At 41.5% G+C, this 12,348-nt stretch overlaps 1 protein-coding gene across 1 annotated transcript in view; it reads left to right on the top strand.

Moving 5' to 3' along the window:
- The window catches only part of hcn4 (hyperpolarization activated cyclic nucleotide-gated potassium channel 4), a 66,461-nt gene that overhangs the window by 43,688 nt on the left and 10,425 nt on the right, over window positions 1-12,348 (top strand). The window contains exons 5-6 of the mRNA XM_035905000.2: window positions 2,010-2,156; window positions 2,502-2,742. Coding sequence (XP_035760893.2) covers window positions 2,010-2,156; window positions 2,502-2,742 — 388 coding nt within the window. The remainder of the gene's footprint in view (window positions 1-2,009; window positions 2,157-2,501; window positions 2,743-12,348) is intronic.

The raw sequence follows: 12,348 nt of genomic DNA, 5'->3' as shown, positions 1-12,348 counted from the left end.
CTACTGCACCTAAAGATGTCTACGTTGGAAACATCTTGATCATCACCTACAACATTTCTATGAAATAAGTGTTATCATTGGATCAGTACATTTCTTAATTTTATGCTAAAGGGATAGTGTGGATAAAGATTCAAACTCTTACTGTCACCCACAACATTTCTTATTCATATTCATGCCCTGACATTGACAGAGAGCCTGGATTAATATAAGCTCCACATCTTGTTTATGCTTTTGCAAGTATTTGACTTTCCACATCAAATTACACAGTGTTGCTACTCAAAAAAATATAATTTATTTTGTTTGACATTCCTACAAAAGTTGTTAAATAGAATAAACTATAAACTATTTAATATGATGGAACTGGTGTAAAACATATTTCAAGCAGTTTGCCTAATCTGTAATCAGTTTTTTGTCCAGGATTGAGAGTGGAGCCATGTAATAGTTCATAACTAGCTGTTCACAGTCAAAGGAGCCTTATCATCAATATGCACAGGGTCATTCTAGATTGCTTCTCCGTCTGTGAGGATTCAAGGGCCTGGTCAAATAACTCTTCTAAATATGGCATTAGGAGGAAAGAGAGAAAGTGGTAGAAAGTGAGGAATGTAGGTGTCAAAAGCCAGTGCAGGGATAAAAGATGTCACAGCCAGAAATTAAAATCAGGCAAACTAAGGTCTTAAAATATCCTGCACATTTTATGTGGGCAGAAATATTATTGAATAACATACATTTTAGTTTAATTAAGTTTTGGATTTTTATAGCACTCTTTTAAAATTGTTGCACTTGTTTTCCTGTACAAATATATTTATTTTACTACTGTGTGTGGTAAAGAAAAGCATCAAGTTCTTTATTGTATGGATTACAGTTCACAGTTGTATACCTGCTAGTTTATGAAAACCTGAATATAATTTAACTGTGATTTTTTTTTCTTAGGTTTTATTTGTAAAGGACTCGATGAAGGTTTAAAAGAGCTCTTAAAAATTGAGTTTATTTTTAAAATAGTGCAGGAGCCCTGGATGTTACTGGTAGGCACATTTTGGCCCATGGTCAAGCCTCGTGCACCATATTTTGTCTTGCTCGATATTCTATACTGCGAAACTCGATTTGTTTCACCTGTATGTGTTTCTTGTAAATTGTAGAAAACCGTTCTTATTTATTTTAACAAAGCAGGAGCTTTGATGAATTCCTTTAAGATTAGCGCCAACAAGAGTAGTAGTATTGTGAGAAAACAAAGAAGAAGGCTTCTGAGGTCAGCTGTGTTAGTCAGTGGTAAGTCTTCTGGCAGCTTAGCCATTGTGATCAAAGAGCACCACAAGCGTCACCCTATGAATGGTTAATTTCTTCTTTTTTTCTTTTTCCTTATTTTCCTTCACAGCGGGTTAAGGATTCAGCCCATTATTATCTCCAAGGTGCTCCCAGTGTGCTTTGATCTACATCTCTGCTGCCACTGCTACAGAATCATTTAAAGGCTTTTTGACACACACATTTAAATAGTTACATCTTTCAACAACAGAGGATATTAATCCACAAGTATGTACTGTAAAAACAGAAACACTTTGATTGTTTCACCTGAACAACATACACTCTAATCTATTCTTCTCTGCATGAACAAAAGGAATATGTATTTAATAATTTAAGATCTACATTTACTTCATGTTCACATTAGCTGCTGTAGCGCACTTTTAAAGGTCAGTTTGACTTTGCACTTCATGACTCTAGCGTTCCTTTCTCTCACCCTTATCTTTTAGAAGTTAGTACGTTCAGGGAACAAATATTCAGGACAGTGTGACTTCCGAGAGAGAAAGAGAGACTTTCAGAGACCTGATCAAAGACGGGAAAAGTGCTATCTTTTTGGGTGAAATTTGAAAGGGCACGGATAGCCATCCTGAATCCGTCTCCATTTCCTTGTGTGTCTGACCTCAGTACCAGCTGCTCCCTGTGGCAGTGTTTTTGTGCTACAGCCCTATGGCCTTTAGATAACCTGATTGTTGTGTGTCTCTATGTCCCTGCAGTACAAACAGGTGGAACAGTACATGTCCTTCCACAAGCTGCCTGCAGATATGAGGCAGAGAATCCACGACTACTATGAGCACCGCTACCAGGGCAAGATGTTTGATGAGGAGAGCATCCTGGGAGAGCTGAATGAGCCGCTCCGAGAGGTGGGACAAGTGTTTCTGTCTTGCTTTAAAACAGCTGCACATGCAGCTCTGATGCATTCGACATCTTGTGCACTTCTCGACATTCCCTTCATTTCAATTCACATTCACTGACATTTTAGCCTTACACAAGAGCACAGTGTGACTAAATAATCTCTTTTTTTCTTAGAAAAAAAAACTGGAGGGGGGGGGCTTAGAAAAAGAAGAAAACAGTAAATGATGTCTACACAGTTGACATTTTTCCTGTTGTTGTCCAATACTTTAAAAAGTCACTGCATTTTGTAAAGCCGCGGCTCTGCTGTGCTGCTGTCACTAACCACTGTTTTTAATGTCTTTCTTTTCAAACAGGAAATTATCAACTTTAACTGTCGAAAGCTGGTGGCATCTATGCCGCTATTTGCCAATGCTGACCCAAACTTTGTCACCTCTATGCTCACCAAATTGAGGTTTGAGGTGTTCCAACCTGGGGATTACATCATAAGAGAAGGCACCATCGGAAAGAAAATGTACTTCATACAACATGGGGTTGTCAGTGTTATAACGAAAGGCAACAAAGAAACCAAGCTTTCGGATGGCTCCTACTTCGGGGGTAAGATAAGCTGCTTCTGGTACAGCCAACCAAAATCAAAGGTCACCTGCCTTAATGCACACCTTTCTGTGGAGCTTAAATCTACTTTGTTTTGATGATAATAATAATGATATCCTTAAGCACTTTAAGAGGTTGGCCTGGGATTTAATTTTTATTTGTGATGCAGTAGCATTTGAATAGAGCTATTCTGGGTCTAATGCTAGCACATTGTGAGCTTGAAGTAGTATATTATGCACCACTTGACACCTAACTTGAATATTCAGCTTCATGGTTTATGCAGGACCTTTCCCTTAATTCACATCATGAGCTGTCTCTTAAATTTAGGGCATATCCAAATTATAAAAACTGTGCTTGCTGTAGTGCAACTTAAAAAATATGCACCCTAACGTCAAAGAGGTCAGGAATCTGTGAAATTACACACTATCAACTCCGAATGCTTAGGGCTGCTATAACCCATAGTTGTTATGCACTTAACTCAGTGTTATGTTCTTAATCAGGGTCAGATAATGCTTAGCCTTCTCTTGGTCCCAAAGAGCCTATGACACATGTAGGAGACAATGCTGCCATACTGCCCTCACCAAATACCAATTAATTTGCCCAGTGACAGCATATCATTTAGACTATACTGTTAAGTAATTAGAAGTGGTGGCAAAGCATTAACAGCACATGACCTGCCTGTGGAAGTTTAATTACGCCTTGCCTGCTCAAGTCCATCTCCATGCCCTCTCTCCAGGGGGTTCTACAGAAATAATGAAAAGATGGCAGGCAATCTATCTCTGCACATGCCAAAACTAATCAACATTTTCAACAACATGGCCCTAGCTCTCTCCAGGGCCATTTTGTCTCAAATGTTGTCCAAAATGTTCCAGCCTTTGGGCCCTCTTCAGCGAGACAGGCTTCAGATTCAGAGAAATGTTCTGCTTAAAGGCTTTTTTCCCAGCACATGTATCCCAGTAATGGCACAGTTTGGGCGAAAGCTTGGCCACTTGAAGATGCTGAGTCGAAGCTACTCAAGAGGACAATTTCACTGAAATGCATTAGAGTAAATGCATCTACATTTAGGTCCTTTCGTCCTTAAGTAAACATAAGTATCACAAGTCTAAGGAGCTTGGAAAGAAAAGCGTCTGGACTTCTTTGAGTTGCTTGAAGACGTTTCACCTCTCATCCAAGAAGCTTCTTCAGTTCTAAGGTCAAAAGGTGGAGAGTCCCAGATTTAAACCCAGTGGGAGTTTCCCCTCAAAGAGGGACAAAGGACCCCCTGATGATCCTCTACCTAATCACATGAGCCTCATGTGATTAGGTAGAGGTATCAGCTTCTCGGATGAGAGGTGAAACGTCTTCAAGCAACTCAAAGAAGTCCAGACACTTTTCTTTCCAAGCTCCTTAGATTACGATGACGTGGATGACTGAGAACCTTCACAGACATATTGCCGTACATTTTGGGAGGAACACCCTTCACCTGGTGCGGGAGTATGAAAGGGAATCAAGAAAACTAGCAGATTATAGGAACCATCTCTGTTTCAACCTGAGATGCAGACAAAGCAGAGTTGTTCCTAAGAGCCTGCGCCTTGGATCCACTGTCAGGGGATACAGAGCGGACTTGATTCTATGGAGAGCACAAACTCAGCTTCTAAGTGAAAGGATAAGACAGGTCCATTTCACTATAGATGCCCTCCAGAGCAAGATTAGCCAGACTCTGCAGGAACTGGAAACCCTTCTACCCTCTCCAATTTTAGAACAAGTTTGTGGACAAGGCTCAGCGGGCCCAACACTCTAAAGGAAAAGAAAGACAATGCAGGAAATTCCACACCTTGCTTTCAGAAACACTCCCTCCTCAGTCTGAATCTACACAACTCAGAGAAGAACACACACCTGAGGACAGTCAGGAAAAATGGGTGAAGAACTTTTCAGACCAGAATCTCACTGAACCTGAAAAGAAAGTATTAGCCACAGGACTCAATTTTGCAATTGTTCCGCAACAGTTGCCCATAGTGGACCTCATCACAGCCACAGAAACTGCCATACGGACTAACAAATTATCACAGACAGAAGCAGAGCAAATTAGGATGAAAGTCTCAGCCACCCTCTCCAGTGCCAAAGTCCCTCCGTCTAACCTCACATTACAAGAAAAGAAGGCCGTCGCTTCCCTGAGCAAAGACCACAACATCACTATATTACCAGCTGATAAGGGAAGGTGCACCGTGGTCCTAAACACAACGGATTACCACACAAAGATCACTACTCTCTACTCTCTCTCTCTTCAAGACCTTGAAAGGGACAAAATCATTGACCGCCTTAGATATCACCGCCTTTACCCAGGGGATGCCATACCCTGCATTTACGGACTTCCTAAGATCCACAAGGAAGGTGTCCCACTCAGACCCATTGTCAGTAGCATAAACTCAGCCACTTACAACATCTCGAAACACCTTGCTACCATCCTAGCACCTCTTGTGGGGAACACCCCACATCACATCAAGAACTCCACCGACTTCACCGACAAGGTCCAGAAACTTACCCTGGACCCAGATGAAACCATGGTGTCCTTTGATGTAGTCTCCCTCTTCACTTGCATACCCACCATGGAGGCAGTGGAGACTGTCAGAAAACGACTACAAGAAGACAGCTCCTTAGAAGACAGGACCAACTTCACACCCGATCAGATTTGCACACTGTTAGACCTCTGCCTTACCACAACATACTTCAAATACAATGAGGGTTTCTACAGACAAACACATGGCTGTGCCTATTGTAGCCAACCTTTACATGGAGGAAGTGGAAAGCAAGGCTCTTGGCTCTTTTAAAGAGAGAGTACCCAGCCACTGGTACAGATATGTAGACGACACCTGGGTCAAAATCAAGACACATGAAGTGGAATCCTTCACTGCGCACATTAACGCCGTGGATAAAAACATAAATTTCACCAGGGAAGACACAAAGGATAACTGATTGCCTTTCCTGGACTGCACTGTGCACTTTGAAGAGAATGGCAACCTCAACATTGAAGTTTACCGGAAGCCCACACACACGGACCAGTACCTCCTCTTTGACTCCCATCACCCTCTGGAACACAAACTTGGGGTAATCAGGACCCTACACCACCGGGCAGAACATGTTCCCTCTAAACCTGAAGGGAAAAAGAAGGAACACACACATGTAAAGGAAGCACTTAAAACATGCAGTTATCCTAATTGGGCGTTTATATAGTCAGCAAAGATGCACAGAAAAGAATATCAGACACCAGCGAGGGAGGATAAGAAAGACAGACGCAACAACATTGTCATCCCCTATGTAACCGGTGTATCAGAGAAACTTAGGAGAGTTTTCTCCAAGCACGACATCCCAGTTTACTTCAGACCCAGCAACACACTTAGACAGAAACTGGTTCACCCGAAAGACAAAACTCCTAAACACAAACTTAACAATGTGGTGTACGCTGTACAGTGCAGCGAGGAATGCCCAGACCTCTACATCGGAGAGACCAAACAGCCACTTCACAAGCGCATGGCACAACATAGAAGAGCCACCTCCACAGGACAAGACTCAGCAGTTCATCTGCATCTTAAGGACAAAGGTCACTCTTTCGAGGATGCCAATGTTCACATTTTGGACAGAGAGGACAGATGGTTTGAAAGAGGAGTGAAAGAAGCCATTTACGTCCACTGTGAGTGACCATCTTTGAACAGAGGCGGTGGTTTACGACACCAACTGTCTGCCATCTATAATCCAGTTTTGAGATCCCTTCCCAGACACCTTAACGCCCACTCACATCCTGGGCCATCTGACCTCAGGAAATGACATGATAGGGTGGGGCCAGGTTTCACAATGAGCTCACCCGAAACTCTGGCTGATTGGGACCCACACCCAGTTTCACACCTTGGCTTAGGCGATTAGGTAGAGGATCATCAGGGGGTCCTTTGTCCCTCTTTGGGGGGAAACTCCCACTGGGTTTAAATCTGGGACTCTCCACCTTTTGACCTTAGAACTGAAGAAGCTTCTCGGATGAGAGGTGAAACGTCTTCAAGCAACTCAAAGAAGTCCAGACACTTTTCTTTCCAAGGTCTTTAGACTACGATGACCTGGCTGACTGAGAACCTTCACAGACATAAGTATCACAACACACAAAAGTGCGAAAGCACTGATTCTGAAACCAAAATTGGCTTGCTTGCTTTAATCTTAAGCCTTGGATCCATAATTATTTTCCCTTTCGTGTAATATAGGCACAAGGCTTTTGACTCCATTATCCTGTGAGTATTGCTGGCAGTGCCACTTCTCCTGGGGTGTAAGGGTGGGGGCTAGTGAGGTAAGCCTAGAGCCACTGGGAGTTTGTTACCAAACATGAGTTAGTCATTCATGAAATTAATTGGTGCAGGATCAGCACAGAGAGTGTGTGGCACATGTGGATTTCAGTGTGGCTGTCAGTATCAGCAAGCAGAAGTCTGAAAGCAGTGAGTGTTTTTTTTTTCTTTGTGACTGAACAAAAATATGGAGATCCACCCTGCATAGATTGTAATGTTTTGTGACTGTGTGAGTAAATGAATGAGAAACAGAAACCGCCCAGTCTTCTGTCTGTCTTCTTATTGTCAAACTGTGTCATTATCAGTGGGTCCCAGTTTGCAATTCAGCTAATTGTGTATGTATTTGCTCTTCTGCATCTCAACAAAATTACATACTCTAACTCATTCACTTATGGACAATCTGAATTATTTACACAATTATTTACTCAGCAGTCTACTCCAATTTGTTAGCTGTTGGATTAGCTCAAGCCAGAGAGCCTAAAGTCTAAAGTGGACACGACATGCCCTGGATGGGAGCGTCTGCTGGGCACACAGCGATCCAGATGAGAGGGGAAATGTAATGTGACTGCAGTACTAACGCCAAGGGACACATGGATCGGTGCCAAGGCTGCTCTCTGGACGCTGCTCTGGGCTCAAAAAGAAAACATGCGCCCAGCACCACAATCCTCCACTTGCCTCTTTCTCTCCTTATAGTTCAATATTGAAACGCTTAGTATCCGAACAGCATTTCTGCTACCCACTTAGCGACCAGACTGAGGAGGTTATTGTGTTGTTATAGTTCATCCTTTGTTGCCTGCAGTGTTGGCAGCGCAGACTGTGGTCTCACTTGGTTAGAGTAAAGATCAGTAACCTTGTGGTGGCTGTGCATGCCAGTCAGAGGTGCTTATCAAAAACTGCCTTTGATTGTGCCTCTAAGATGGCTCACTTTAACTCTCAGTGAGTAGCTTGTAGTAGCTCTGAGTTGTTCGAAAAAAAAGAAAGAAAAAAAGACAGAGTCAGAGAGAGGGAGGGGACTGAAGAAGAGAGATGAGTTGACTGCACACTTTTCAATCTCCTGTGTCATCTTTTGGCTGTACTCACTCTGAGTGGTTCTCTGTAAATTGTGCTCTCTAAATCCCTAGTCTTGTGAAATCCTAGGTTAAGGAACTAATACTTTTCCCATTTATTCTCACTCTCAATTCTTTCCCCCACCCCCAATCCCACTATCGGTGTTCAGACTGGCTGTGCTATAAAGCTGCCAAATGGCCACCTCGACCGAGTGAGTCAGTGCAAGGGGCTTGTAGGAGCAAAGGCCTAGGTAATCCTTCAGTCCATAACCCAGCTAACACCTCTGCAGCTCTTCTGCTGGAGAAGTTATTTGACTGAATTACAGAATGATTGATATTATATATAGAGTAACAGGTTGGATAGGATGATATATTTCTGTGTTTTCACACAGTGAAAGATTTGATACAACATAATATGTTGTGACACATGGTTGGGCTGTATCGTCCAAACACTAAAGGTGCCATGCTGTCAGCTGTGATTATGATGTAATGCTGCAATGTTATGTGTACAACTGATCAGTCACAACATTTACACCACTGACAGGTGAGGTGTATAACACTGATTACCTCATTATAATGCAGTGTTATAATGAGGACCAAGGATCCCAAAATTCGCATTCACATTACTGTGATACCAGACCAAGCAGAAAAAAAAAAACATAGCAATACCACCCCAACAGCATTGGCCTCGCCCAGTAGGACAATATGCCCCACCACATTACAAAGATTACCCTGGTAAGGCTTGAGGACTGCAGCAAAGAATACAAGGCACTGATTAAGTCCCCCGATCCCAATCTAATAGAGCATTCAAAAGAGATGCCAGATATGCCAACCCACAGGATCCAAAAATCTACTGCCAACATCACTAGGTTGCCCTGTTGTGTCTGGCACTGCAGAACAACCAAAGAGGTCCTGTGTTTGGGGATGGGAATTGAGAACCGATTCTTGTAGAAATTCTCAGTAGAATGGAAATGTTAGTTTGCCTGCCTATCAATCCTGCTTATCAGTTCTTGCACTCGCACATTATGGATCAATTTTTTTTAATGATTTTGTTATATTGTGGTTAAGGAGTATACACTGTATACACTAAGTAGTGCTTGTAGAGTAAAATATATGCATTATTAATCCAATTGTATTATTTCCTGGTCAGTAGCAAATGATATGTTATTGCTTTCAGCAGTTCCTACACTAGATTTCTTTAAAGGATTTGTATTTAGTACTTTATTTAACAGGCTTTTTTGAGCCAAAACAGCTGTAAATTTGTAGATTTGAATATTTTCTACAGTACTGTGCAAAAAGCCTTGAGACAGTCCTCATTTCTTTATATTTTACTTGTAAAATGGAAAATATGTGAATTCATTTACTGATGCGTGCAGACATGCATGGGAATACATTGTATATAAGGCAAAAAAGGATTTTGCACAATTCTAAGGAGCTTGAAAGTCAGTACTTTGTAGGACCACTTTTATTTTTCAACACAGTTTAAACTCTCTCGGGTAAGTCTTATTTCATCTTTACGAAGTTTTCATGAATAGTTCTCCAGGCTGCATATTTCCAGATGCATCTCTCAGGTCATGTGTCAGGTTTTTGCTGGATTATTTCCCTGTTTCTAAAGAACATGATTTTCAGATATTATTCATCTGCTGTAGATCTTTTGTACGTCTGCCAAGGACATTGCCTGTATATATAAATATGTCAAGTTTACTAGTGCAAAAATATCCTTCTTTGCCTGCCAAAGTGCATTATATTCAGCATTTCTTGTAGATTCTTCTAACAAAATGGGAACAAATTATACGACTTGCATAAGGTTCCTACTAACGAAGTGCCTAAAGATACAATTTCTTAAGTTGTATGTTATGTGTAAACACACTACCTGTTCATCCCCTAATTAGGTGGTCTTTTTTATGCTTAAAGGGTTTAGTGTTTAGTCTAAAACAAACAAACAAACAAAATAATACAAACAAACAAGCAAAAAAAAAACATTCTTCTAAAAATGGCCAACAACAGGCACAATAACTGGACTGAAAATGAGTTAACAGTCAGCCAGTGTCCACAGAAAAAGACCTTTAGAAAGCCTGGAGGACTATCATTACAACAAGTCTGGTTCCTTAGAACTATAATCAAAAGGAATGAGGGGTGGCTCAAGACTTTTGCACAGTGCTGTAAAAATCACGCAGCTGAAGTTCAAGATGGTGAAAAGGAGATGATGAGATGTGACAGGACCTCGGCATCAGCCACGATACTGAAAAGAAAAAATTCTAGAAATGTTCTACCTGTCTGTGATTGCTAGCAAACAGAAGGTGTTCGTGTGGCTATGCTAATGCTGTGAGGGAGCGAGCATTGAATGTCACTGGGAATCAGTGAGCCCGTTGTGGATGTTCCAAAGGTTAGAGAGTGTCCGCTCTGTAGGCTGGGGGCTCTGTCGGGAAGGGAGATGGGACCTGACAGCAGGACTCAGAGTCCAGGTGAGCTTTGCCACACCAGGCTGCAGGACACAAATTCTTTATCGCGGACCAAGGCGGCCTGCTCATATTTATTAATTCACACTCATACACACGTACTCACACACACACTTGTAACCATAGAGAAAGGCGGGTACAACCACACACATGTAAACATCATGCAGATAGATGCATACTAAGACAAACACATTCAAAGGGCAGCATTTGTATTCACCTACATTCATTAAGTAGCTTTCCTGTACCTCATGTATTACACTGGTTCATCCCTTAAATGATTTTTATGCTTAAGTGATTTGGGGTTAAGCAGCTTAACAAATAAACACAGAACAAGTTTCATGTTAAAATAAACCTTTGTTAGTTTAAATATGAAGCCTATTCACTTACATGCATTGACTATTTTTTTTTAATCTCATCTGAACATGTTATTGTCTTGACTTGTATCAGTCTTATCTAAAAGGGGTTTTTTTTGTTCTTAATTGACTGCATTTTATCCAGCTTCCTGCATCCCTGTAAGGATGGGAAAATTATAAAAACAAACAAAAACCTTACAGAAGATTGAAGAGCTCTAAAGATCAGAGAGCTCTAAAATCAGAGGCATGCAGAGTGGGAGGGAAAGCTGCAGGAAGTTAATGAGCCAATAGGTGAGCAGGAGGAGAAGGGAGCTTGCATTGGCAGCAGGGAGTGACCAGGCAGCTTGGCATTTTGGTGATGAAGTGAGCAGTGAGCAGAATGGTGTGGAACTTAATGAGAAATGTGGCTGCAGGTGGTGAAGCCTGGCAAATAGGTGACTGGGAGCAAAGCAAGCTGGCTGGTACACAAGGCACAGTCTAATGTACCAACCTGACCGTACACCTGTGGGTTACAGAACATTCTGGCAAAGATCAGCGGGAAAGTTTGGTTTGATATAATAGAGAAGTTTATAAAATAACAATGAGCATGAGTGTCAGCAGCTGAAAGGAGCAGCTATGCCCAAGAAAGAAAAAAAACATGCACATAGACAGACAGGGAGCTGCAGGAGTCAAGATAAAAGGGGTTGGATATTTGTTGGAAATCACAGGGACATATGTTGTCCAGGTTGGTGTTTTTTTTTTCTCTAGTTGTGGAGCAATCATTATGACAGGCATGCTGGGTATATTAAAAACATCATTAATGATTCCAAAAACAAGACTTGTCTTTAGAGAAAAAATATATTCCCTTTCTAGTTTTGCCAACATTTTTTATACAACTGCTGTCCTGTGAAATGTCAAAAGACAGCTGGAACTTGTCATTTCTTCTACTTGCATTCAGCTCTGCTGTATTTTCATTTGATGTGTGCCATTCAGTGATGATTCAGGTTTTGATACATGCTTTTAAATAATATTACAGTATCCAGAATATTTTGGCAAGTAGACTAAAGTAAGGTCAATTTAGGTAAGCTTTACTGCACAACATTCAGCCAGTTTTCATTCGCACACATAGAATCCAGCATATGAGAATTGCAAAGGTTGTCGTAAAGAAGATTCTAGCAAATAGGAATTTTTTTTTCTAGATTCTTCCTTTCTTGCTATTTTACCCACACACACAATTTACTCTCCTCTTTGAGAGCTGGTGGAGGGGCTCAGGGGAGCCATCGTTCCTGTACTAAGAGCCTGGGACACATGGGCTGCATCATCCAACAGAAGGCTATATGTATCCTGACCTTGGTGAACACACATGGGCTTCCACTGGGTGATGTCTTCATCTTCTTTTAGCAGAGAAACATCCAATTTTAATTAGGCTCATTCAATTTTAATGAATGCATTGTCAGTTAAGTGTGAAAAA

This window comes from Neolamprologus brichardi, chromosome 1 (genome assembly GCF_056152115.1).
Source record: "Neolamprologus brichardi isolate AB-2024 chromosome 1, ASM5615211v1, whole genome shotgun sequence".
NCBI lineage: Eukaryota > Metazoa > Chordata > Actinopteri > Cichliformes > Cichlidae > Neolamprologus > Neolamprologus brichardi.
The sequence above is the reverse complement of the archived record's forward strand: the minus strand, read 5'-3'. Positions and strand labels throughout refer to the sequence as shown.